The 25,238-nt window shown below is 47.8% G+C and overlaps 1 protein-coding gene across 4 annotated transcripts in view; it reads right to left on the minus strand.

Moving 5' to 3' along the window:
* The window catches only part of EVC2 (EvC ciliary complex subunit 2), a 198,472-nt gene extending 173,266 nt beyond the window's left edge, over positions 1 to 25,206 (minus strand). For 3 of the 4 annotated variants that reach the window (XR_007517705.1, XM_049886522.1, XM_049886521.1), the window contains exons 1-5: positions 20,866 to 21,413; positions 9,914 to 9,968; positions 4,834 to 4,931; positions 3,539 to 3,607; positions 166 to 352 (exon numbers count right to left, since the gene is read on the minus strand). Coding sequence is in view for 3 of the 4 variants with exons in the window: in XM_049886522.1 (XP_049742479.1) it covers positions 166 to 352; positions 3,539 to 3,607; positions 4,834 to 4,931; positions 9,914 to 9,968; positions 20,866 to 21,198 (742 nt within the window). In the remaining variant the exon portion in view is untranslated. Of the gene's footprint in view, positions 1 to 165; positions 353 to 3,538; positions 3,608 to 4,833; positions 4,932 to 9,913; positions 9,969 to 20,865; positions 21,414 to 24,309 lie in introns of those variants that run through there. The other variant, XM_049886523.1, reaches the window with a different exon arrangement.
* Between the last annotated feature and the right edge of the window lie 32 nt (positions 25,207 to 25,238).

Below are 25,238 nucleotides of genomic sequence, written 5' to 3' on the forward strand. Positions count from 1 at the left end.
TGTAATAGTGTCACTAAAAGTCGAAACTGACGCTACGGCAAAAGGTTTGGTTTGGTTTTTCAGGTAGAGAAAAAACAAAAACATGCCTGGCACACACCACCCCCTCCGTGGGTCCCAGGTATGCTCATCATCTGCATCCCTGACCTGAGCGCGCTCTGAGGTTACCTTGCAGAAACTTCCTTCTGAAAGCCTGGAATCCTTCCGACGTCTTATTTCCAGCCGACTCCCTCACGGTGAGGCCGGTGATGTTGTCCAGCAGCACCAGGTCCGAGAGGTTGGCGGCCGAGGGCAACCTGGTGTTGTTGACCAGCAGCCACACGTGAGCCGTCTGTGGTACGCTCTGCCCAGACACCTAGGACAGGGAGAAACGGATCAGCTCCAGTCTGCTGAGGGGAGCGACTTCCCCCTGTGCCTGCACCCACTCTCCCATGAAGAAGGAAGCTATGCCACCTCTGGGATCAGCTCCGGTCTGCTGAGGGGAGCGACTTCCCCCTGTGCCTGCACCCACTCTCCCAGGAAGAAGGAAGCTCTGCCACCTCACAAAGCTTCTGACAACCCACCAGGCTCCGTCTGACTCGAGAGGCCCCAGGAGGCTTTTGACACACGCTTGCTTGTGCAGCTGTTCCTTGGAGATAATTTCGAAGACGTTGTTGTTGTTGCTGGTTGTCACTGAGTCAATTCCAACTCAGGGCAACCCCATGTGTTACAAAGTAGAACTACTCCCAGGCCTGTCTTTCCGAGGCACTTCTGGGTGGGCTTGAACTGCCAACCTTCGGGCTAGTAGTTGAGCACTTAACCATGTGTACCACCCAGAAACTCCACTGGAAGATCTGGGACCCTATGATGCAGTGAAATCATACCTGCAGAAAAACTTGGAAGAAAAAAGACCCAAGTGCAGCACCCCAGGCAGGTGTGTGACCATTGGTGTCACCCAGAAAAACAAACAGCAGACTCAGTTACTTAGAAGCATCAGCCCTGGCCCCAGAAGGCATCTCTGACATTAGCCATCTCCCCAAGGAAGTAAGGAGGCCAGAGGACAAGGGTCACCAATCAGTTCCTGAGGGCTTTGGGCCCTGTGGCCACACCCTGGACTTCACACAGGTTTGCCTACAAAGCCAACATGGGTGGACGAGCCCCACACTGCGAGGAAGCCCTTCTCAGAGGCCTCCTTCCCACCCTCCCTCTGGGGGGCGTGAATGCTGCCTAAGCCCCTCTCAACCAAGGGCTGGACTCTGAGGCTGGCCTCATTCATGGCCCCTGTTATGGGCTGAAATGCATCCCGCCCTCAAAATACGTGGTGGAGTCCTGACCCCTATTCCTGTGGCTGTGATCCATTTGGGAATAGGGTTTTCTTTGTTATGTTAACACAGCCATACAATGCAGGGTGTGTCCTAAACCTAATCACATCTGAGTGGTACAAAGACCTGAAGTAATATCTTTATATCACTGTATCAGGCAGCACAGATTCAGAGAAACCAAAACCAAACCTAACCCATTGCCCCATAGGGTTTCCAAGGAGCGGCTGGTGGCTTTGAACTGCAGAGCTTTTGGTTAGCCATCGAGTTGTAACCACCATGCCACCAGGGCTCCATATACAGAGACAGGCAAGGACAAATGAGGGAAGACAGATGCCATCTGCATTGGGCAAATCTGCTGCAACAGACCTCATTAAAGTGTTAGAAAGCAAAGATGTCACCTTGAGGACTAAGGTACACCTGACCCAAGCCATGGTGTTTTCAATCGCCTCATATGCACGTGAAAGCTGGACAACGAATAAGGAAGACTGAAAAAGAACTGATGCCTTTGAATTGTGGTGTTGGAGAAGAATATTGAATATACCATGGACTGCCAAAAGAATGAACACATCTGTCTTGGAAAAAGTACAATCCGAATGCTCCTTAGAAGCAAGGATGGCGAGACTGTGTCTCACATACTCTGGACATCTTATCAGGAGGGATCGGTCCCTGGAGAAAGACATAATGCTTGGTAAAGTAGAGAGGGTCAGCGAAAAAGAGGAAGACCCTCAGAGAGATGGATGGACACAGTGGCTGCAACGATGGACTCAAACATAACAACGATCATGAGGACGGCGCAGGACCGGGCAGTGTTTCATCCTGTTGTACACAGGGTCCCTACGATTTGGAACCAATTGAATGGCATCTAACAACAACAGCTTCCTAAACTGTGACAAAATAAATCTCTGTTTGTGAAAGCCACCCACTGGTGGTATTTCTGTTACCGCAGCACTAGATGACTAAGACAGCTCTGAGTCCATGTTCTTCTCTGGGCTTCTTTCAAACACTTACCCTAGCCTCGCACTGCAATCCGTCACTGTGCCCTCTATTCATGCATGTTGATCTTTCTAGATTACCCTGTTCTCCGGTCACTCACTCTGTCCCTAACTCCTGTGCCTTCTAAACTACTCAGCTCAACGCTCACCTCCTTCAGGCAGCTGTCCCTGGCACCACCAGGCCTATCAACGCACTGATTTCACCCTCACGCTGCCCTGCAGTCACCAGCCTTTCTCCACCAGATGGCACACTTCTCATGGGAAGGTAACCAACCCAACCACGGCCATCGAGTCGATTTTGATTCATAGCGACCCTATAGGACACAGGAGAACTGCCCCATAGAGTTTCCAAGGAGTGCCTGGCGGATTCGGACTGCCGACCTCTTGGTTAGCAGCTGTAGCACTTAACCACTATGCCACCAGGGTTTCCATCATGGAAGGATACAGTACTTGATCTCCAAGCCTGGCAAGGCACTAACATTGTCATAGGTGTCCTGTACCCCTTGGAAAGATGGGCACAAGAAGAGGGAGACCCTATAGTCCAAAATGTAACACGAGGACAGGCGGCAGTGGAGGTTCAGTGGTAGAATTCTCACCTCCCATGCAAGAAACCTGGGTTCGATTCCCAGCCAAGGTACCTCATGCACAGCCACCACTCGTCTGTCAGCGGAGGCTTGCATGGTGTTGTGATGCTGAACGGGTTTCAGTGGAGCTCCCAGACTAAGACAAACTAGGAAGAAAGGCCTGATGATCTACTTCCAAAAATTAGCTAATGGAAATCGTATGGATCACCACAGGCCAATCTCACCCTGTATGGGGTCTCCACGAGTCGGGAAGCCATCTCAAGGACGGTGGCTAACAACGACAGCAAACATGAGGATAATATAAATAACCACCCCATGGAATTAGATTAAACGACCCCCCAGGCATTCAACAACGTTTTTCACTGTCAAGCACCATATCAATGTGTATGATCTATGAGAAAAGACATCACACTTTCTTCCCCATTTAAAACGATCACAGTGGATTTCTACTACCAATAAATTAACTGTTAGAAAAAAAGTCTCAACTGTGGGGTTGCCGTATAAAATATAAGATCCCTTGTACGTTACTTGAGCATTCACGTATCGAGGTTCTAGTAGGTAACCCTGTGACCTGGTTAACACACGGTGAAGACTCTATTAACAAATGATTTGGGCAAAGTCCAATTATTGTCTCTTGAAGTATAAGCCGCCTACAGACACTTACCACCGCACATTTCTGAAAAATGACTCCATTCTCATAAGTGCCTTGAACTTCTCTTGAAATGTCTCCATACTACAATGAGACAGAAATATTAGAAAGTCAAAATTATTTCATGCTACACATATTTAAGGTTTGCCTGACCCAAGCCACAGTGTTTTCAATCGCCTCGTATGCATTCGAAAGCTGGACAATGAATAAGGAAGAACTGACGCCTTTGATTCACGGTGTGGGCGAAGAATATTGAATATACCATGAACTGTCAAAAGAATGAACAAATCTGTCTTGGAAGAAATGCAGCCAGAATGCTCCTTAGAAGCAAGGATGATGAGACTTCGTCTCACATACTTTGGACATGTTGTCAGGAAGAACCAACCCCTGGAGAAGGACATCATGGTTGGTAAGTAGAGGGTCAGCGGAAAAGAGGAAGACCCTCACGTGACGGACAGACACAGTGGCTACAACAATGGGCTCAAGCATGACAACGATTGTGAGGCTGGTGCAGAACCCGGCAGTGTTTCATTCTGTTGTGCACAGGGTCACTATGAGTGGGAACCAACTCAACGGCTCCTAACAACAATACATATTTAATAAAAGCACAGTATGACGAGTGTTGTAAAAGGGAATAAAGAAATTACTTCCGCTAGTATGAAACTGCCTTAAGCCATTTTGAAGATTTTTTATTAAAAAGTGCACCTGTTTAAAATACAGGCAATGGGTCTCACATGGGGTCATATATAGAGAGAAAGAGAGAGTGCTAAGCACAGGGCCAGGGCCCCAGTAAATATTAATGAAATGTTCACTGCTAGTATGAGCAGCATCGTTTCTGCAACAGCTGGGGAGAGAGTCAGCCTGGTTAAAGCCGAACCCGGAGCCACACGTTAAAACCATCAGATGTGGCGGCCTAATATTCAGATTCAAATATTCTCTTCTTCTAAATACGATATGTTGCACAGATGAAATAGCACTTTGGAAAGATAAGTGGATTTGCTTCCAAATGAAAAATGCAGTGAAACCTGTGAGAGCCGGAACTCGCCGGGACGGCCCTGTTTTTCTGGCTCTCCCAAGTTTTCCGTCTTTAACAGGGTGCAGTCTTACCACTTTCTGTCCTCCGTATTAGTGGAAAATATTTCCATTTTTCTTCTCTGACAGGTTTCTGCCTTACACAGGTTCCAGCTTTCTTAGGTTTTACTGTATGTTTTGAGGAATAAAAGCCTATGACATTTTATACACAGTCAGCTGAAAATTAGTTTCTTTCCAACTTCTGATATTTTTGTTAACACATCGGAGTTGCTACTTACCAGGTGGTGTGCTATAGAAGACTCTCTTTTGAATAAGGTCTTCCTGGTCCCTGAGGGTGTAAAAGCGAACATGGAACGAGTCCGTGGGCTGCTTGAGGCTGCAGAAGTCAGGAGAGGGTTAAAGTCTTCAATTTTCCTGTTGCATTTCATGTGCAGTGGGGTTTCCTACCTGTTACCTCATACAGAAAGGCAGTACAGCCCGGTGGTTCAGCCCTGGAGGCAGGCCACGTGGCATGTGGGCAGCACTTGGAAAATGTGTGTTGAATGAATGAAAGACGTACTGTCTCTCTGCCATAAAAAACTGAGGCATGCTCACTGGGAAGGCTCCAGAGCTTAAGCACAGTTTATCTCCAGCGTGGTCTCTGTACCCAGGTTGTATGCCAAAATGCACATTCCTGGGCCCCACCCCAAATCTACTGAATCAAGACCACTAGGAAAGGGCAGGACCCTGGGTGATTCTTGCACGCGCACGCACACACACACACAAGGGACATCACAGTCCTGGGTTCGAATCCTAGCTCTGCCCACTCACCAGGTATGAGTCCCTGGGTAAGTAACCTAAACTCTCTGAACCTCGGTTTGCTCGACTGTAAAGTGGGCAGAATACATCTCAACTCACTGGGTCCTTTTGAGGATTCAGTGAGATAAGGCACAGGACACTCTCAGTACCTCCTACTGCAGAGTAAGCCTTCAATAACACCAATTGCTATGACGTTTCACTATCATGGGTAAGGAGGACCACAAATGCCTGCTGAATCATCCAACATGAAATTCCTCCCTCTGGAATTTTCTCGGTGTGGATATTTTTTGGAAATTCATGAATGCTATATGTTATAGGGAAATGCTGGTGGCATAGTGGTTAAGAGCTACAGCTGCTAACCAAAAGATCAGCAGTTCGAATCCACCAGCCGCTCATTAGAAACCCTATGGGGCAGTTCTACTCTGTCCTCTAGGGTCGCTGTGAGTCAGGATCGACTTGATGGGAACAGGTTTATGTGTTACGGGCTGATGTGTGCCTCCCAAAAAGATATGTTCAAGTTCTAACCCCTGTCCCTGTGAACTCAACCTTATTTGGAAATAGTGTCTTTACAGACGTAATTAGTTAACATGCTGTCATATGGGAGAAGGGTGGGCCCTAACTGGAGATGACTGGTGTCCGTGTGGGAGAACAGACACAGAGAGGAGAACACAGGTGAAGACAGGGGCTCAGACACACGGGACGAGGCCATTGAAGATAGAGGGAGGGACTGGTGTGACGCCGAGGCCAGGGACGCCTGGGGCCACCAGGATTTAGAAGAGGCAAGGAAGGACCCCCCAATCACAGCCTCCAGAGAGAGCATGGCCCTGCTGACCCTTGATTGTGGACTTCTAGCCTCCAGCACTGTGAGAAAATAAATTGCTATTGGTTTAAGCCACCATTTGGTGGTGCTGTTACAGAAGCCCTAGAAAATGAACGCATTAGCCCGGGGGACTAAGGGTCAGCTTTCTGGACTAATGCTTGCCCAGCAGATGGAACCAGAAGGAGATGTGGCTGCAGACAGAAGACCGTGTGACAGAAGCGCAGGGACACGGAGTCAGAGCAGAAGGAGCTACGCCCCTGGCCCTGAAGATGGAGGGAGAGCCCAAGAGCCAAGGAACGCAGCTCTAGATGCTGGAAAGAGCAAGAAAATGGGTTCTCCCAACAACCTCCCAAGGGAATGTGGCCCTGCTGACACTGTGACTTTAAACCAAACCCACTGTGGTAGAGTCAGTTCCAACTCATAGCAACTCTACAGGACAGTGTAGAGCTGCCCCACAGGGTTTCCGTGACAGTAAATTCTTACAGATGCAGACTGCCTCGTCTTTCTCCAGTGGATCTGCTGGGGGGTTCGAACAATCAACCTTTCTGTTAGCAGCCAAGTGCTTGAACCACTGCACCACTATGGCTCACCTTGACTTTAGCCCAGTGAAACTGATTTCAGACTTCTGGCCTCCAGAACTGTAAGAGTATACATTTGCGTTGTTTTAAGCCACTAAGTTGGTGGTAATTTGTTACAGGGGCTATAGGAAGCTAATACTACCTACCAGTTCTACCAGTCGCTGTCTAGTCAGTTCTGACGCATGGTGACCCCACGTGTGTCCGTGTAGAACCATGCTCCATGGAGCTTCCAATGGCTGATTTCTCCAAAGCAGATCCCCAGGCCTTTTTTCCGAGGCTCCTCTGGGTGGACTCAAACCTCCAGCCTTTTGGCTAGCAGCTGAACTCATTAACCACTTGCACCCCCCAGGCACTCCCATACATCTGGCTAATATGCACATTATTAGAGGCACTGGAGGTTCAAGGATAGAATTCTTGCCTCTCAGGCGACAGACCCAGGTTCAGTTCACAGCCAATGCACCTCACGTGCAGCCACCACCCATCTGTCCGTGGAGGCCTGTGTGTCGCTATGATGCTGAGCAGGTTTCAGTGGAGCTTCCAGACTAAGACAGACTAGGAAGAAAGGCCTGGTGGTCTACTTCCAAAAATCACCCAGCGACCTCGATGTCCGTCAATGGATAAATGTCATGGATGGAATTTTGTCCCCAAAAAATATGTGTCATATTGACCAGGCCATGATTCTCAGTATCGTGTGATTGTCCGCCATTTTGTCATCTGATATGATTTTCCTATGTGTTGTATATTCTACCTCTATGATATTAATGAGGCATGATTAGAGGCAATTATGTTAATGAGGCAGGGCACAATCTACAAGATTAGGCTGTGTTTTAAGTCAATCCCTTTTGAGATATAGAGGAGAGGAATGGGCAGAGAGATGAGGACTTCACACCACCAAGAAAACTGCTCCAGGAACAGAGCCTGTCCTCTGGACCCGGGGTTCCTGCACTGAGAAGCTCCTAGACCAGGGGAAGACTGATGACAAGGATCTTCCCCCAGAGCCGACAGAGACGAGAAAGCCTTCCCCTGGAACTGGCACCCTGAATTTGGACTTGTAGCCTCCTGGACCGTGAGTGAACGAATTTCTCTTTGTTAAAGCCATCCACTGGTGGTATTTCTGTTACAGCAGCATTTGCTAACTAAGACGAATGTATAAACAAAATGTGGTACCCATTGACCCACTGCCATCGAGTTGATTCTGACTCATAGCGACCCTATGTGATACATACATAAAATGGACTACTACTCAGCCAGAAAGAGAAATGAAGTCCTGATACATGCTACAACATGGACAGAGACTGAAGACATTTGGCTGAGCGAAACAAGTCAGTAAGTCAATCACAAAAGGACAAATACTGCATGACAAGAATAGGCAAATGTAGAGAGACCAGAGTTTATCAGCGGTTGCCAGGTGCCTGAGGGAGAGGGGAGGGGGAGTCATTGTTTATAAAGCACTGAGTTTCTGTTTATTGTGATGGGGAGTTTGGCACTGATCAAGGGTAATGGGTGCACAGCTAATTACTGCCATTTAGCTCACTCAGCTGTAGACCTGGAAAAAGCTGAATTGGCGAATGATGCGTGATAGATATTTCTACAACAACAATAACAACAAAAACAGAGAAGCAGCTGCTGATGCTGCTTATAGACAACAAGCCACCCCATGGGATTTGTTTTCTTGGTTTGGAGGCTCAGAGTCATGGTTTCATGGGACATCCCAATTAATTGGCCAAGTTTCATTTCTAGCAGGGCTTGGAACCCACTCGGTCTGGTTGGAACCCCTGCAGAGAATTTGCATTTCTAACAAGTTCCCTGCTAAGAATTTGCATTTCTAACGAGTTCCCAGGAAGTTATACATAAGAACCACCTGGGGATCTTGTAGATTCTGATTCAGTATATCTGGGGTGGAAATGCAAATTCTCAGCAGGGAACTTGTTAGAAATGCAAGTTCTCAGCAGGGGTTTGAACCGACCAAACCAGCTCGAACCCCTGGTTTAAGTGCTTCTGTTCTACCTTCTAGCTTGTTGCGTAGTGCCTGGGGTCTTAAAGTTTGCAAGTGGCCATCCAAGGTACAACAACTGGTCTCTATTTGCCTGGAGCAACAGAGGAAGAAGAAGAGTCAGGAATAAGAGGAGGAAGTGGCATGTGTGGCTAATCGCCTCCAGGAACAACTGCCTCCTTTGCCATGAGACCAAAAGAACTGGATGGTGCACAGCTACCATTACTGTATGTTTGATCAAAGATTCTATAGAAGAATCCTGATCGAAAGGGAGGTAAAATGCGGAACAAAATTCCAAAGTTTCATGAAATCCAGACTTTCTGGAGCCATGGACACTGGATGAACACCCGAAACAATTGCCCTTAGGTAATCTTTAATCTTTAAGCCAAATACATCCCCTGAAGTCTTCTTGAAACCAAACAATTGTTTAGCTTAATTAGTAAAGAACATCTGCCTTGAGCATTGTGCTCTTTTAAAGAACTATCTCTATGGGATCAAATTGACAACAGCAACTTGAAAGGTTAAACAGGAAGCCTTTTTTTTTTTTTTTTAAGGGACAGTGAGTTTATGCTAAAGGAGGAGAAATAATTGGGAAAAGGGGATTGAGAATGGTTGTATAACTTGAAGAATGTAATCAATGGACATGAGGAAATTACTGAATTGGTGTATTCTTTGCTATGTATACTTTCAACAACAACAAAATAAATGAATTAATTAAATCAGCCAATGAAAACCCTATGGATCACAGTGGAACACTGTCTGACGTGAAAGCCATCACAGGGATGGCGAAGGACCTGGCAGTGGTTCGTTCCGTTGTGGATGGGGTCACCACAAGTAAAGGCCAACTTAACGGCAGCCCACAACAACAGACAATACATAAATTCCGTGTTTCATTAATCAGACTCCTTCCGAGGGGACTGGAGACAGACCCGCCTTACCCTAAATTCTGTTCTGTGTCACTGAAGCTCCAGCCACCTGTTGGAGGTGGAGGCAGCAGCACGCTGCCCTTGTTTTGTGAGGTCAAGGCTTAACCTCTTGGCAGAAGATAGGGGGATGGTGAGGGAATCAGCAGAGAGTGAGGGAGGTAAGGGTTGCAGGGATAAGTCTTTAGGGTTCTGGTTCTCTTTCATGGGCAAAACAATGAAAACTCCACCAAAAGAAAAACTTACCTGCAGTGTTAAAATGAGAGCTTTCACCATCAGGCCAAATCACACGGGAAAAGTCCTGAAGAAAAAAAAAGGGCACAAAGTCATTAACTTAAGAACATACAAGGAATGGATGAAAGTAATTTTCATAAGTGGATCACACTGAGATCAGTTACCCTTTCATCCCGAAGTCTGAAGTACAGGTGGTCCTCAGCTTAAGATGTATTCAAGTTATGACAACTGCACTTACCACAGTCAGGTTTTTATTTTCTTATTTTTGTACATCTCATCCTTGGTAATAGGTACTGCATACAGTATTGCAGCCTGTAATTCTCTGATGTTACCATTCTCATGCCAACCCTCAAAGACAAGTAAAGATCGGATTTATAAAGACACTGATAACAAAGGATAGTAATTACAAAAACTAAAAACAAAGTAAGGTATTCGACTTACGACAGAACCCACTTACAGTGGAGTGGTTGAAACGGCACCTCGTCATAAGTCGGAGATTACCTGTATATAGTCAGACAGAGCTGGGTTCGAATTCTAGCTCCGCCATTCACTAACCCTGTGACCTTGGATAAGTCTCGAACCTCTGAATTCCAAGGTCCTGCAAGTTTTCATGAAGTGGCAGGTAAAATGTGAGACGGGGAGCAGGGGGGAGCTGGATTCTAGCTGGAACCATTTACTTACTGTGAGTCCTCAGCCCAGTCTTTCAGCCTCTTCTGGGCCTCAGACACTGTTATAGATTGAATTGTGTCCCCCCATCCCAAATGCCTGTTGGAATCCTAACCCCTATACCAGTGAATATAACCCCATTTGGGAACAGGGTTTTTCTTTATTATGTTAATAAGGCCATATCAGTGTAGGTACGTCGTAAGCCAATCACCTTTGAAATGGAAAAGGAGCAACTTGACACAAAAGCAAGCCAGCACAGATACACGAAGACAGATGCCACATGAAGACAGCCAAGGAACCCAGGAAGAAAAGCTGAAAGAAACAAGGCCCTTTCCCCAGAGCCAACACAAAGAGAGCCTTCCTCTAGAGCTGGTGCCCTGAATTCAAACTTCTAGCCTCATAAGCAGGAAACCCTGCCGGTGCAACGGTTAAGCACTTGGCTGCTATCCGAAAGGTTGGTGGATCAAACCCACCCATCAGCTCTGTAGGAGAAAGACCTGGAAATCTGCTTCCATAAAGATTACAGCCTAGAAGACCCTATGGGACAGCTCTACTCCGTCACGTGGGATCACTATGAGTCAAAATTCGACTCAATGGCACCTAACAACAAGGCTCCTAGCCATGAGAAGATAAATTTCTGTCCGTTAAGGCTACCTATTTGTGGTAGTTGTTATAGCAGCTCTAAGAAACTAAGACACATCCTTCATCTGAAAAGTGAGGGCCTCGAAGTCTCCTTCCAGGTGAAGTAGGTGCTTAGCCTTGTTTAGTTATGAAAATATGTCCACACTGAGCCCAGCCAAACCCTTCCACTCCATCTTTGTGAATACTGGGCCCTGGGAAAGCCCGGACCCCGTGATTGCATAACAATAACAATAATACTAGCTGTCCTGGATCCAGCCCTCGTAACGTGCCAGCCACTGTGCTGTGTGTTCCCAGTGAATGCTACACTGTGGTCCTCATAATAACCCACCGAGTGTTATCCTCACTGAAGAGGTAGCATCCTGAGATGCAGAATGGCCAGGTAACTCACTCCAGGTCACACAAGTCACAAGTGGTAGAGACTGGCTTTGAACCCAGGAGCCTGATTAGCTGACCTTCACCCACACTGTAATATATACGCTGGCCACTACGTAAGTGGAAGGAGAAAGGATACGCAAAGGTGTGAGACCTCAAGCGCCAAATGGGACACTTGGGAGCCTGGAATTGGAGTCCAGTTCCCATAGTGAGTTCACGTGCCTAATCCTTAAACAGCTCTCACATGGCCTGGGGCCCCAGCAAAGCACTGACAATAGGACGGTCACCAAGGTTAGAGAGGACACTGTTGTGGTCACTGCGTCTGTGCACCTGGAAACCTTTCCCCTTCTGTGGTCACAGTACGCCCATCCCCTTGGCCCCAGAAGGGGCAGTGGGTCTCGGGCCCAGCCAGTCACAGACCCCCAGGCCCCTGGACATCCCTGGGCTGAGGCACCGGTGCTGGGATGATGGAGCCTACAACACTGGAGGCCACCTGTCCCAGCTGCACAGGGGACACCCATCAACACCAGAGTACCACATCAGCTCCTAGAGGGGCAGAGGGAGGAGGAGACAGGCAGAAGTGAGAGAACACGTAGGAAACTATGCAGCCATCCAGCCCTGCCTGTCAACGCTCCCCCTCCCAGCCCTGGCAGTCCCAGCTCACGGCACTTCCTGAGGGCCTTATGGTGGGGGCAGCCTGAAGAATCCTATTTAAAATAGTCAATTAAGGTCCAGCCACACCATGGAGTCTAAGCCACTATTAAAAAGAACAAGATAGATCGATTTTTACCTAGAAAGAGCCTCTGAATCAAGTGAAGTCGCCAAGTCACAAAAAGTACAAAAAATATGATCCCATTGAGTAAAACTGGGATTTATACATATTTAGAAAATTATTTATATATGTATAAAATTTGTATACATGTATATAGCTCTATACATAAATATATTCAATGTTTGATGACATACTTATATTTTTAATAATAACATATATTTAGAATGTAATCTTACATTTGTTGCTGTTAGGTGTCATCAATTTTCAACTCATAGTGACTGCATGTGCCCTATAGGGTTTTCTAGGCTGTAATCTTTGAGTTGCTATGAGTCGGAATCCACTCAATGGCAACAGGTTTGGTTTTTTGTTTTGTCTATTTGTTTTTTATAATCTCTACCAGAGCTGATTGCCAAGTTTTTCTCCTGTGGAGAGGCTCGATGCGTTTGAACTGCCAAGGATTCAGTTAGGAGTCGAGCGCTTAACCATTTTGCCACCAGGGATCCCTCGTTTTATATTTAATAACATAATATGTAATATAATAATATTCTTGTTCTTGTTGTTAGGTGTCGTTGAGTCAGTTCCAACTCATACTGACTGTATGTACAGCAGAACGAAACAGTGCCCAGTCCTGCTCCATCCTCACAATCACTGTTATGCTTAAGCCCACTGTTGCAGCCACTGTGTCAATCCATCTCACTGAAGGTCTTCCTCTTCTTTGCTGACCCTCTACTTTACCAAGCTAGATGTCCTTCTCCAGGAACTGATCCCTCCTGACAACATGTCCAAAGTATGTAAGACGCAGTCTCGCCATCCTTGCTTCTAAGGAGCATTCTGGTTGTACTTCCTCCAAGACAGATTTGTTCACCCTTTTGGCAGTCCATGGTATATTTTTCACGAACACCATAATTTAAAGGCATAAATTCTTCTTCGGTCTTCCTTATTCATCATCCAGCTTTCACATGCATATGAGGCAGTTGAAAACACCATGGCTTGGGACAGGCACAGCTTAGTCTTCAAGGGGCTATCTTTGCTTTTCAACACTTTAAAGAGGTCTTTTGCAGCAGATTTGCCCAATGCAACGCGTCTTCTGATTTCTTCGCTGCTGCTTCCATGGGCATTCCTTGTGGATCCAAGTAAAATGAAATCCTTGACAACTTCAGTCTTCTCTTCATGTCATTTATCATGACACTCCTTCTTGGTCCATTTGTGAGGATTTTTGTTTTCTTTATATTGAAGTGTAATCCATACTGAAGTCCATGGTCTTTGATCTTCATCAGTGTTTCAAGCCTTCTTCACTTTCACCAAGCAAGGTTGTATCTTCTGCATAACACATGTTGTTAATGAGTCTTCCTCCAATCCTGATGCCCTGCACTTCTTCATAGAGTCCAGCTTCTCAGATTTGCTCAGCATACAGATTGAATAAGTATGGTGGATGGATACAATTCTGACACACACCTTTTCTGATCTTAAACCATGCAATATGGCCTTGTTCTGTTCGAATGACTGCCTCTTGGTCTATGTACAGATTCCACATGAGCACAATTAAATGTTCTGGAATTCACATTCTTTGCAATGTTATCCATAATTTGCTATGATCCACACTATGCCTTTGTATAGTCAATAAAAACCAGGTAAACATCCTTCTGGTATTCTCTGCTTTCAGCCAAGATCCTCCTCACATCAGCAATGACATCCCAGGTTCCATGTCCTCTTCCGAATCCAGCTTGAATTTCTGGCAGTTCCCTGTCAATGTCCTGCTGCAGCCACTTTTGAATGATCTTCAGCAAAATTTTACTTGCATATGATATTGTTTGATAATTTTTGCATTTGGCTGGATCACCTTTTTTGGGGGGAATAGCTATAAATATGGATCTTTTCCAGTTGGTTGGCCAGGTAGCTGTCTTCCAAATTTCTCGGCACAGGTGACTTAGCACTTCCAGCGCTCCATCTGTTTGCTGAAACATCTCAGTTGGTATCCTGTCAATTCCTGGAGGCTTGTTTTTCCCCAGTGCTTCAGTGCAGCCTGGACTTCTTTCTTCAGTACCATCGGTTCCTGATCATATGCTACCTCCTGAAATGGTTGAATGTCAACCAATTCTTTTTGGTATAATGACTCTGTGTTTTCCTTCCATCTTCTTTTGGTGTTTTCTGTGTCGTTTAATATTTTCCCCATAGAATCCTTCACAATTGCAACTTGAGGCTTGAATTTTTTCTTCAGTTTTTTCAGCTTGAGAAACGCCGAGCGTGTTCTTCCCTTTCGGTTTTCTAGCTCCAGCTCCTTGCACATGTCATTATAATACTTTACTTTGTCTTCTCGAGCCACACTCTGAAATCTTCTGTTCAGCTCTTTTACTTCATCATTTCTTCCTTTGCTTTAGCGTAAGTTCAAGAGCTAGTTTCAGAGTCTCTTCTGACAACCATTTTTGCCTTTTCTTCCTTTCCTGTCTTTTTAATGACCTTTTGCTTTCTTCATGGATGATGTCCTTGGTGTCATTCCACAACTCGTCTGCTCTTCGAGCATTAGTGTTCATTCAGTCAAATCTATTCTTGAGATGGTCTCTAAATTCAGGTGGGATATACTCAAGGTCGTACTTTGCCTCTTGTGGACTTGTTCTAATTTTCTTCAGTTTCAACTTGAACTTGCATATGAGCAGCTGATGGTCTGTTCCACAGTAGGCCCCTGGCCATTTTCGGACTGATGATATTGAGCTTTTCCATCATTTCTTTCCACAGATGTAGTCAATTTGATTCCTGTGTATTCCTTCTGATGAGGTCCACATGTACAGTCACAGTTTATGTTATTGAAAAAAGGTATTTCCAATGAAGAAATTGTTGCAAAATTCTGTCATGCTATCTCTGGCACCATTTCTGTCACCAAGGCCATATTTTCCAACTACCGCTCCTTCTCTGTTTCTGCTTTTGCCTTCCAAACACCAGTGATTATCAATGAATTCTGAATCCATGTTCAATCAATTTCAGACTGCAGAAGTTAGTAAAAATCTTCAATTTCTTTGTCTTTGGCCTTAGTGGCTGGTGCATAAATTTGAATATAGTCATATTAACTGACCTTCCTTGTAGGTGTATGGCTATTCTCCTATCACTGACAGCAATGTACTTCAGCATAGATCTTGAAATGTTCTTTTTGACGATGTACAACACAGTCCCTCTTCAAGTTGTAATTCCCAGCATACCAGACCACATGATCGTCCGATTCAAAATGGCCAATACCAGCCCATTTCAGCTCACTAATGCCTAGGATATCGATGTTTATGTGTTCCATTTCACTTCTGACAATTCCCAATTTTCCTACATTCATACTTTGTACACTCCAGATTCCAATTATTAATGAATGTTTGCAGCTGTTTCTTCTCATTTTGACTCGTGTCACATCAGCAAATGAAGGTCCCAAAAGTTTGACTCCATCTATGTCATTAAGGTCGACTCTACTCTGAGGAGGCAGCTCTTCCCCCATCGTATTTTGAGTGCCTTCCAGCCTGGGGGGCTCATCTTCCGGCCCTGTATCAGACAATGTTCTGCTGCTATTCATAAGGTTTCGCTGCCTAATGCTTTTCAGAAATAGACCGAAGAATCTTTCTTCCTATTTAATAATATAGTAAAAAAAAAAACATAATATAATATATAGTGATACTATTCCTTATATTATCATTATATATTATGATCCCTAGAGAGAAATATGTATGCTGAGCCAATAATCTGAGAAGCTGAGCTATATGAAGTCAGGATTGGAGGAAGACTCATTAACAACCTGCGCTATGCAGATGGTATGACCTTGCTTGCTGAAAGTGGAGAAGACTTGAAGCACTTACTGATGAAGATCAAAGACCACAGCCTTCAGGATGGATTACACCTCAACAGAAAGAAAACAAAAATCCTCACAACTCAACCAATAACATCATGATAAACAGAGAAAAGATTGAAGTTGTCAAGGATTCATTTGACTTGGATCCACCATCAACAGCCATGGAAGCAGCAGTCAAGAAATCAAAAGACACATTGCACTGGGCAAATCTGCTGCAAAAGACCTCTTTAAAGTGTTGAAAAGCAAAGACGTCACCCTGAGGACTAAGGTGCACCTGACCCAAGACGTGGTGTTTTCAATCCCTCATACGCATGCAAAAGCTGGACAATGAATACAGAAGACCGAAGAAGAACTGACGCCTCTGAATTGTGATGTTGGCGAAGAATATTGAATATACCACGGACTGCCAAAAGAATGAATAAATCTGTCTTGGAAGAAGTACAATCAGAATGCTTCTTCGAAGCAAGAATGGCGAGACTGCGTCTTACATACTTTAGACATGTTGTCAGGAGGGATCAGTCTCTAGAGAAGGACATCATGCTTGGCAGAGTACAGGGTCAGCAGAAAAGGAGAAGACCCTCGACGAGGTGGATTGACCCAGTGGCTGCAACAATGGGCTCAAGCATAACGATTGTAAGGATGGCACAGGACTGGGCAGTGTTTCCTTCTGTTGTACGTGGGGTCGCTATGAGTTGGAACTGACTCAACGGCACCTAACAACAACAACAAGTTCTGCCTCCGGACTACAAATAGGCATGATGCCAGAACCTCCGTCTCTCCTCTCTTCCCATCACCTGACCTGGGGATCTGGGAGAAAGCCTGCAGGAACCTGCAGCCTGTTGACTGAAGTACAGATTCAGGGCACAGACTGCAGGAACCTCCAGCCTGTCCCTGACCCACAAACTTTGGACTTGCTGTGGACCAGCCCCCCGCGATCACCTGAGCCAATTCCTTAAAAAACACCTTGAATGAATGTTTCTGCATTCGATGTGCTGTAGTATCACACCGCTGTCACCCTGAAAAGGAGTCCCTGGGTTAAGCCCTTGTCTACTAATCGAAAGTTTGGTGGTTCAAGTCCACCCAGAGGCATCTCAGAAGAAAGGCCTAGCGACCTATTTCCAAAAAATCAGCCATTGACCTCCACGGAGCACAGTTCTACTCTGACATGCATGAGGTCGCCATGAGTCAGGGTCCACTAGACAGCAACTGGTCAGTTACTGGTCACCTCTGAAAAAGCCCCACTGTACCCTTGTGAGAACAGGAGAGTGGAAAAGGTAAGTAATGACTTCCTACTACTATGAAAACAGCCGGAGCCCTGAAGGGGTTCAGCAACCCCAGGAGTCCCAGCACCCCACTTGGAGAATCGCTGGGGTAAAGGCAGCACTCTCGTGAGCACTGAATAAAGAAATGAAGGAAGATAAAAACCCTGCCCCACGGGAACTCACAGTCCAGCCAGGAATAAAGACAAGTCACCCCAACTATGTGATAAATGTTCTCACCACTGGAAGTCCAGGCATCGTGGGGCCAGAAAGGGGAATATGCCAAGCCCTTCCCACCTAGGGGAGTCCTTGGGTGGTACAAATGGTAAAAGTGCTCAGCTGCTCACTGAAAGGTTGGAGGTTCGAGTCTACTCAGAAGCACCTTGGAAGAAAGGCCTGGCAATCTACTTCCAAGAAGTCAGTCATTGAAAACACCACGGAGCACGGTTCTTACTCTGACACATACAGAGTCACCATGAATCGGGGAACACAACATAGAATCCCTGATGGAGCAGAAGAAAAGTGGGTGCAGACCTCAAATTCTAGTAAAAAGACCAGACTTAATGGTCTGACTGAGACTGGAGGGACCCCAGAGGTCATGGCCCCCAGGCTCTCTGTTAGCCCAAAACTAAAGCCATTCCCGAAGCCAACTCTTTAGACAAAGATTAGACTGGACTATAAGACAAAAAATGATACTGGTGAGGAGTGAGCTTCTTGGCTCAAGTAGACACATGAGACTAAGTGGGCAGCTCCTGTCTGGAGGCGAGATGAGAAGGCAGAGGGGGACAGGAGCTGGCTGAATGGACACGGGAAATACAGGGCGGAGAGGAGGATTGTGCTGTCACATTGTAGGGAGAGCAACTAGGGTCACATAACACTGTGTATATAAGTTTTTGTATAAGAAACTGACTTCAATTGTAAACTTTCATTTAAAGAACAATAAAAAAAAATTTTTTTTAAAGAACAATCAAAACGTAATGGATGAAAAAAAAAAAAACTGACTGGTTTTTCCCACCTAGGGGGCCAAGCCCAGGCTGTTCCCTCTACCTGGGACATTCTATTCCCCAACTCGTTCCCTGCTGAACCTACTCATTCTTCCATTCTCAATTCATGTGTCCTCCTCTGACCTTGCAAACTAAAGGACATCCCTGTCACTCTCGGTGGTAGCTCCGCATTATTCTCCTCATAACACTTAATGACTATGTGCAATAACGCATCTGCCTGTTTGTTCAAAGTCTGCCTCCCCGGCGCCCAGCACAAAGCATGGAACTTAGCAAAAGTGCAATAAATGCATGTATCAGAGAATAAATGGGTGAGTGAATGAATGCAGGAGACACCAGCAAAGGCTCCGAATAATCGCAACGAAAACAAGCGCCGTCAGGGATGGACTTTGGAAGCAGGCATGACACACTGGAGCAGCAAGGCCCAAGAAGTCCCACAGTGAGGGAGTGGCATGGTCAGAACTTAACACCCAAGGCCAAGCTCTTTCCTGTAGAGCCCGTGGAAGGACCGTCTGAGCAGGCCCAGAGCGGCGGAGGGAGGTGGGCCCACGGGCAGCCAGGAGGCGTTCACTCTGGTTTGTGCAAGGCCGGAGCCCTGGGACCAGAGGACAGGCTCACGGTGGGACAGCTGGGTGCCCTGGCTACTCTCAGGCCCTTCCCAGAGGGCACAGTCCTCCCTCTGACAGATGTAAATGCCCACAGAATGTTCCGGAAGAGACGTGTGAGTCCAGAAGGGCTGAGGGAGAGGCTGAAGTGCAAATGGGCTCTGAGTATGGGGGAAATAGCCAGAGCACAGGACAGGCAGGGGGAGCCTCACTGCTCCTCCCTGAGTCTCAGTTTTGGGTTTCCTCTTCTTCAAAACCAGCCAGGTTATTTCCCATCCCACACGGCAGAAGCAAAAAAAAAAAAAAAAGGGCTGCGTAAAAATGTTTTGTCGCTTAAGATTTTTTAAAAGCGCAGCAAATCAATATAATATTGTTTGTTTTTCTCTAGTGAAGATCTAAGAAAATCGTAACAGAGAGTGGACAAAATCAATCGTAACAGAGAGTGGACAAAATCTCGTTTAAGAGACCTAAATATTGACACCCCAGGTGTCAGCAGGTCAGAACACAGGACCCCAGGTGTCAGCTGTCAAAACACAGGACCTCAAGGTGTCTGCAGGTCAGAACACAGGACCCCAGGTGTCAGCGGGTCAGAACACTGGACCAGGCATTCCTGGGACAGTAAGCTTGGGTTCCTCCCCAGAGCCCTGAGGGCAGGCAGGGAAGCCTGGGCCTGGGGGGACGTTAAGCAGAGGAGGGACTTGGTTGGACAGAAGCCTGTCAGAGAACAGATGCCAGAGGATAGAAATGGGGAAGGGAGGGCGGGGAGGAGACACAGGGGCCTCAATTACCAAGGGCCAGAGGATCAGGGGTGGGGCTTGACTCCCATGGCAGTGGGTTGTGGGAGGGACAGACATCAGAGCCCACTGGGAGCAATGTTGGTAGGATCTGGTGATTAGCCGGTGGTGGGGGGACGACATCTAAGGTGACTGCCAGGTCCTGTGCCCTTCTAAGTCTAGGACCACAAAGGAAGGAGCAGGCTGAAGTGAGGAAGGGCTAAACCCAACAACCAGGAGAGTGCAATTTACTTAAAACCCAGCCAGTAGTTTTTCAACTCCTTTGACAATCACTGGTGAGGTGGTGGTTAAGCGTTTGGCTACTAACCAAAAGGTCAGTTCGAATCCACCAGCCACTCCTTGGAAACCTATGGGGCAGTTTACTGTATTAGTGAGAATTGACTCCACGGCACAGTTGTGTGTTTTGTTTTCTTTTGTTTTTTAACACTCCCTGGACGGCTCTGCTACTAACTGAAAGGTTGGCAGTTCTAATCTACCCAGAGGTCCTTCGGAATTCAGGCCTGGTGATCTGCTTCTGAAAGTCACAGCCTTGAAAACCCTACGCACACATGGGGTCGACTAGAGTCAGAATCCGCTCCATGGCAACTGGAGGCTAACACTGAGCGCTTAAGACCCAGGGGCATTACTTAGAGGAACTCCGCTAAGTCTCACGCAGCCCGTTTCAGGTAGATGCTGTGACTGACGGTCCCCCATTTACAGATCAGGAAACAGAGGCAGAGAAGGAAGGTGACTTTCACCAGCGCCCAGAGCCTGCAGGCTGCAGAGCGGGTATCCACCCCGGCGAGAGCTCCATGCCTGAGGCCACTGCCCCGCGGCGTTTCCACCTTGCCCCTAAGTCTGGGGACTACAGGCGGGACTGGCTACTGCACAGTGCAAAGAGTCTCGGCAGATCTTGCCCTTCCTTTCGGATTCTTTGCCCAACACTAAGGGGACCTTCCTCCGCCTGCGGGTATAGACCGAGCCAGGCGGCCCGACTCAGGCTTGAGACTTGGGCGCGAGTCCCGGCGGCCCGAGGCGTCGCGGGGACACTCACCTGCGCAGTCGGTTGGGGCCCCGCTCCACTCGGCCCGGGAGGCATCCCTGGGCCGGACCAGGTCCCGGGAGCCGCGAGGGTCCCCGGGAGAGGCTGAGCGGCCAGGGGGTGCTGGAGAGTACCCGCGCCCTCAGGCAGTGCCAGGGCCGCGGCCAGAAGACCCCCGGCCAGCACCCACGGGGCGCCCGCGGGGCCCATCGCTGCCGGGACGGGCGACCCCCAAGTGCCCAGCGCCGCGAAGTGGCGGGAGCTTCCGGACCCCAGGCCCGCCCCGCCGCCGAGCATGCTCAGTACGCGCGGGCGCCCAAAGTTTTCTGGAACTGACCCCGGCATCTGGGGCTTGACGGGCGTGGAGGCTGCCAGGGAGACTGGGAGGGAGCGCCGCTGGCGGGGCCGCTGCCATGCTCGGTTTGATGGGCCCCACCCCAGGGCTCCGCCGTGCCCAAATCAGGTCGCGTCACTCCTGAGTCCCAGAGTTTTAAAGGATTCCAAGGGCCCCTCCCCAGTGCCTGGGTGGTGCCTTACCAATGGGTTGGAAGTTCGAGTCCACCCAGAGACAGCTTTGAAGAAAGGCCTGGCAATCTACTTTAGAAAAATCAGCCACTGAAAACCCTGTTGAGCACAGTTCTACTCTGACACGCATGGGGTCGCCATGAGTTGGAATGGAATCGACCCCACTCCAACTGGTTTATGATTTTAGAACCCTTTTGCTAATCCCTGCTGGGTTCTCTGAGTCTCAGCTCAGACTCACCTCCTCCAGGCAGCCTTCTCTGACGCGCACACCTGGGCTGAATCAGAGCCACCTCCAGGTGCAGCAGCCCTGAGAAGCATTTGCAGAGATAGCGGAAAGTGTCCTGGAAAGCCCACAGGGGACAGGACATCACAGGGAGGGGGGCACCGAGGAGGGCTGGCAGCTCAGCACTGGCTCTGCATTGGGGGCAAAGGGAAAAGCAACCCTTGCTTCCTTTTGGGTTCAGTTCCCACAGTGCAGCACCCACTGCCTGAGGCCCCTTCGCCGCCAGCCTCGTGTAAATCAGCCCCTGCACTGGCCCAGTTCACACACACAAAAACACATTCACACACACGCACTCACACGAACACACACCCCAGTCAGAGGCAGGGAGCCAGGCCAGTACATGGTGCCCTGTCATGCTTGATAAGGTAGAGGGTCAGTAAAAAATAGAGAGACCTTCCATGGGGTGAATTGACACAGTGGCTACAACGATGGTGAGGATGGCACAGGATCGGACAGTGTTTCGTTCTGTCAGACAGAAGGTCACAGAGTCAACACCACGACACCTAACAACGGCCACAACAAAGAAATACGCAGCGTAAAGCAGTAACTTCAGGTTGCTGCCCCGGTAGAAGTTCCCAGGAGCCAAGTTTACCCCCTCTGTACCTTGGAGACTCTTCTAAGGAGACATCTGAGAAGCTCTGCAGAGTAGAGAGGGCCCTGAAGCCAGACAGACGAGGGTATGATATATTCTGTCCCACTCCCCAGCTGTGTGACCTTGAAGAGTACCCTCTCCTCTGTAGCTGTGACTTTCTTCATCTTTAAAAAGGGATTTGGGGTAGTAGTTCCCACCTTGCCCACCTCAAAGGGTTGATGAGATAATGAAAGAAATGAGAAACTCAAGCTGGACATCCAGCTAAAAAGCACAAAACCCCGATTTCATTTTACTTAGATCCACAATCAATACCCACAGAAGCAGCAGTCAAGAAATCAAAAACGCATTGCACTAGGCAAATCAGCTACAAGAGATCTCTTTAAAGTGTTGAAAAGCAAAGATGTCACCTTGAGGACTAAGGTGCACCTGACCCAAGCAATGGCATTTTCAGTCACTTTATATACATGTGAAAGCTGGACAATGAATAAGGAAGACTAAAGAAGAATTGATGCCTTTGAATTGTGGTGTTGGTGAAGAATATTGAATATACCATGGACTGACGAAAGAAGGAACAAATCTGTCTTGAAGGAAGGACAACCAGAGTGTTCCTTGGAAGCAAGGATGGAGAGGAGAGACTGCGTCTCACATACTTTGGACATGTTGTCAGGAGGGATCGGTCCCTGGAGAAGGACATCATGGTTGGTAAAGCAGAGAGTCTGGGAAAAAAAGGAAGACCCTCAACAAGTTGGATTGACACAGTGGCTGCAACGATGGGCACAGGCATAGCAGATCTGGGTGGTGTTTCATTCTGTTGTGCACAGGGTCACTATGAATCGGAACCAACTCAACAGCACCTAACAACAACAACACTGGAGTCTTGGAAACCCTGGTGGCTTAGTGGTTAAGAGCTACGGCTGCTAACCAAAAGATTGGTAGTTCAAATCCACCAGGTGCTCCTTGGAAACCCCATGGGGCAGTTCTACTCCATGCTATAGGGTCACTATGAGTCGGAATTGACTCGACGGCAACAGTTTTGTTTTCACATTTTATAGGAGCCCCAGTGGTGCAGTGGTTAAGAACTTGGCTGCCAAGCAAAAGGTCAGCAGTCCGAATCCACCAGCCACTCCCTGGAAACCCTATGGGGCAGTTCTGCTCTGTCCCATAGGGTCACCGTGAGTCAGAATCCCCTCAGCAGCTTTCGGTTGGTGTATTAGACCCCATGGTCTGCCTGCTCTGCCATCACCACAGAATGTAAGCTCCAAGAAGGTAGGGGTGTATGTGTATATGAGTGTGTGCGTGTGATTGTGTGTTTGTCTCTGTGTGTATGAGTGTGTATATGGGAGTGTCTGTGTGTATATGTATGTGTGTGAGTGTGAGTGTGTGTGTGTGTTTGCCGTTGCTCCAGCACCTAGGACAATAACTGGCATCTAGTAGTTAGTTGCTCAGAGTCCCTGGATGGTGCAGACAATTAAGTGCTCAACTGCTAACCCAAAGGTTGGCAGTTTGAATCCACCCAGAGGTGCCTCAGAAGAAGGACCTGGCAATCTACTTCAGCCTTTGAAGAAAAACCAGCCATTGGAAGCCTTACGAAGCACAGTTCTACTCTCACACACATGGGTTGTCAGGAGTCAGAATCAACTCAACAGTAACTGGAAAAAAGAGACGCGGCGGCTGCTCAGTAAATGTTTGCTTAAAGGAGGAACAGGGGGCTGAAGTCATCTAGTTGTTTATGTCCCCGCAGGGTGTGAGACCTCAACACCTGGGACCTTGTCTGGCTCATTTCTTGTTTGCTTCATCGCTGGCCTCACTCCCAGCAGGTTCTCGGAAAATGCTGATGAATGAATGAGGAGGCAATGAGTGAAAGACACAGCATCTCCTTCCTAGAGGGGGCTGGAGGTAACAGTCTCTGTACACAATGCCTCCCAGAAAAGCATCAGGCACCCACGAGGGAAAACAGGATGAAAACAGGGGTCTTCACGCTAACGAGTGGCCGAGGCTAAGGCGGCCCAAGGACAGCCTGCAGTTGATCACATAACCTTGCTGACCATGAACTTACCCCTCAGGAGGATGGGCTAATAATAGCACCCACTGACCCATCACAGAGAGCTGTCACGGCCTTGGTGAGATCACCAGGCAAAATGATTGGCATATCCTAGGTGCTCAATAAATATAAACAGCCACACTATTGGGTGTCTATTTCTCCTTTTGAAGCCAGAAACTTGTACTATTTTGTAAGGATAATTGTTGTTGTTAGGTGCCATCCAGTCAACTCTGATTCATAGTGACCTTGTGCATAACAGAATGAAACACTGCCCAGTCCTGTGCCATCCTCACAATTGTTGCTATGTTTAAGCCCATTGTTGCAGCCACTGTGTCAATCCATCTCATGGAGGGTCTCCCATTTTTTTGCTGACCCTCTGGTTTTCCAAGCATGATGTCCTTCTCCAGGGACCGGTCCCTTCTGATGTGTCCACAGTAAGCGAGCTGAAGTCTCGCCATCCTCTCTTCTAAGGAGTATTCTGGCTGTACTTCTTCCCAGACAGATCTGTTTGTGCTTCTGGCAGTTCCCAGTAGATACATTCAATATTCTTCGCCGACACCACATCAGATTTTTGTCTTCCTTATTCACTATCCAGTTTTGACATGCATTTGAGACGACTGAGAATACCATGCACATCTTAGTCCTCAAAGTGACATCTTTGCTTTTTAAGATTTTGTTTGTAAAGCCAGAATCTTCCCAAACGGTGCTCCTGGCAGGCCTCTGTCGCCGGGCATGCCCAGTGCGAGGCAGAGGAGGGAAGGGTGGCTGAAGCTGGGGCTGCGGCCCAGGCTCCTCCCTCGGGCTCGCTCGGCCGGCGGCCCTGGAAAGGGGAGCAAGCGAAGGGAGGCGCCGCGCAGGCAGCCATGTCTCTGGCCCGCGGGCCCCGCGCCCCGCAGCGCTGGCCTGGCGTGCTGGGCGCGGCGGCGGCGGCGGCGGGCGGGTGG

The sequence above is a fragment of the Elephas maximus genome, chromosome 5, assembly GCF_024166365.1.
Source record: "Elephas maximus indicus isolate mEleMax1 chromosome 5, mEleMax1 primary haplotype, whole genome shotgun sequence".
Taxonomy (NCBI): domain Eukaryota; kingdom Metazoa; phylum Chordata; class Mammalia; order Proboscidea; family Elephantidae; genus Elephas; species Elephas maximus.